The sequence below is a fragment of the Crocuta crocuta genome, unplaced genomic scaffold, assembly GCF_008692635.1.
Source record: "Crocuta crocuta isolate KB4526 unplaced genomic scaffold, BGI_CrCroc_1.0 scaffold1015, whole genome shotgun sequence".
NCBI lineage: Eukaryota > Metazoa > Chordata > Mammalia > Carnivora > Hyaenidae > Crocuta > Crocuta crocuta.
Window position 1 is genome coordinate 415,312 of NW_027532631.1, and position 2,660 is coordinate 417,971.

The 2,660-nt window shown below is 39.2% G+C and overlaps 1 protein-coding gene across 1 annotated transcript in view; it reads left to right on the forward strand.

Moving 5' to 3' along the window:
• Positions 1-1,023: 1,023 nt before the first annotated feature.
• VBP1 (VHL binding protein 1) overlaps positions 1,024-2,660 on the forward strand; it is a 12,086-nt gene continuing 10,449 nt past the window's right edge. Inside the window, exon 1 of the mRNA XM_077780668.1 lies at positions 1,024-1,143. Within this exon, the coding sequence (XP_077636794.1) occupies positions 1,037-1,143 (107 nt within the window). The 5' untranslated portion in view covers positions 1,024-1,036. The remainder of the gene's footprint in view (positions 1,144-2,660) is intronic.

The following is a 2,660-nucleotide window of genomic DNA, read 5'->3' on the forward strand; positions in this document are numbered from 1 at the left end:
GGACCCAAGGACCATATTTAACATGGTTTCAATTGCAGAACTTGTTGAGTTAAAAAGTGTAGTTGAGGGGCACATGGCTGGCTCAGTTGGTAGAGCATGTGAGTCTTGATCTCAGGGTCATGAGTTCAAGCCCCATGTTGGGCATGGAGCCTACATTAAGAAAAACTTAAGTTGAGGGGCACCTGGGTGGCTCATTCTGTTAAGCGTCCAACTTCGGCTGAGGTCATGATCTCGAGGTTTGTGAGTTTGAGCCCCGCGTCGGGCTCTGTGCGAACAGCTTGGAGCCTGGAGCCTGCTTCCAATTGTGTCTACCTCGCTCTCTGTGCCTCCCCTGCTCATGCTTTTGTCTCTCTTTGTCTCTCAAATATAAATAAATGTTAAAAAAAATTTTTTTTAACTTAGTCGATAATTTTGGCATACAGTCTGTTGAGTTGTTCTGTGGCTAGTGCACATGACTAGGCAATGTGTTTGATTGTTGGTAATTTTCATATTTACTACTAAGACTGCCTGGGGGGTGCATAAAGCATGTGACTTCATATTTCTATCCATATATATATAAATAAAAAGAGGAAAGTGAAGGAAGAATAAATTGGATATGTAATATATGTGCAGTGTCTGAAATGGTCTTGAACTTTTTATAACTACTTTTTTAGTTAAAACAAGCCTCTGGAAAAAAAGANAGCTTCTTTTTTCTTTTATGTTTTTTTAAAAAAATTTTTAATGTTTTATTTATTTTTGAGAGAGAGAGATAGAGAGAGTGTGAGCAGGGGAGGGTCAGAGAGAGAGGGAGACACAGAATCTGAAGCAGGCCCCAGGCTCTGAGCTAGCTGTCAGCTCAGAGCCTGACATAGGGCTCGAACCCATGAAGCGTGAGATCATGACCTGAGCCGAAGTTGGACGCTTAACCGACTGAGCCACCCAGATGCCCCTTCATTATGTTTTAAAGATAAAGTAGAAGCAGTCAAAAATCAGAGGTATAAATTCTAAAATTTGTCATGTGTTATTTTTGATAATAAAGGAAGATGTGGATTCCTTCATGAAACAGCCTGGGAATGAGACTGCAGACACAGTACTCAAGAAGCTGGATGAACAGTACCAGAAGTATAAGTTTATGGAGCTCAATCTTGCTCAAAAGAAAAGGAGGTAAGTGTAAAAATTTACAAGAGATTTTTTCTTTTTGGTTAATCTTCTATGTCTTACATTTCTTAGAAATTAAGACATAATTAACATATGATGAAATGTCCAGGGGGGCCTGGATGGCTGGGTGGCTCAGTCAGTTAAGCATCCAACTCTTGATTTCAGCTCAGGTCTTGATCTTGGGTCGTGAGATTGAGCCCCACTCGGGCTCTGTACTGGGTATGGAGCCTGCTCAAGATTCTCTCTCTCCCTCTACGGCTCATAGTTTCTTATGCCTCATTTAAGAAATCCTACCTTTATATTTTGTGTTTAAAGAGACAAACTTCTATGTTCTCTTCTAAAAGTCTTAAAATGTTGCTTTTCACATTTAACTTATTTTTTTTAATATTTTATTTATTTTTGAGAGAGAGAGAGAGACAGCATGATCAGGGGAGGGTCAGAGAGAGGGAGACACAGAATCTGAAGCAGGCTCCAGGCTCTGAGCTAGCTGTCAGCACAGAGCCCGACGCAGGGCTCGAACCCACGAACCCACAAACCGTAAGATCATGATCTGAGCTGAAGTCGGACGCTTAACCAGCTGAGCCACCCAGGCACCCCTACACATTTAACTTCTTAGCCTAGAAATTTATTTTTATGTATGGTGTGTGGTAGTCTTTCAATTTCTTTTTTTTAGTGGTTATACTGTGGACATACTATTTGGCTCGGCACTATTTAATTTTAACGTAGTCCAGTTTAACAATCTTTTTCCTTACTAGTCAGTGCTTTTTTGTATCCCATCTAAGAAATACTTTCCTATCCTAAGTTCATGAAGATATCCTCTTCATGTTTTATTCTCTAAATTTTATGGTNCTAAGCCACCCAGGCGCCCCTCTTTTCACATTTAGATCTTTAATTCCTGGGTTATTTATAAGTGTGTTGCTAAATTTTGAAGCAGTTGTGAAACTTTCTTGCGTCTTTCTTTGTCCTCTTTGTCTTCTCAGTGCTATAAATTGATAGCTGGGGCTGTAGTCTTTATCGTATTCAGAGTTTTTGTGTTTTTTTGACAACATTGCTTCATAGGTTTCTGTACTGGTTTTCCATTAAGAGGTGGATAGTATCTAGTTGTCTTTTTTTTTTTTCTTTCTTTTTTATTTTTTTTTTAATAGTTTATTGTCAAGTTGGTTTCCATTTAACACCCAGTGCTGTGGTCCCTGCCACCCTCCACTGCCATCCAATTCATGAGGTGTGTGTTTTCTCTGGCTGTTTGGGCCTTTACAGCTGGGAGGGCCAATCTGCCATTTAAACCCGAAACAGTTTTTATCCCTTTTTTAGTCTATATAATCAGGTACATGCAATTTGAGAATTGTTATGTCTTGGTGAAGTTAACCCTATATAAAATAACGCTTACTGTTTTCAAGTCTGTTTTGTTGGATACTTAGAGCTGTTCCAGTTTTCTTTCGGCTAACATTTTCTTGATGCCTCTCTTCCAATCCCTTTACTATCTCCCTATTTATTACTTATATTAAAGGGTGTTCATAAAAACA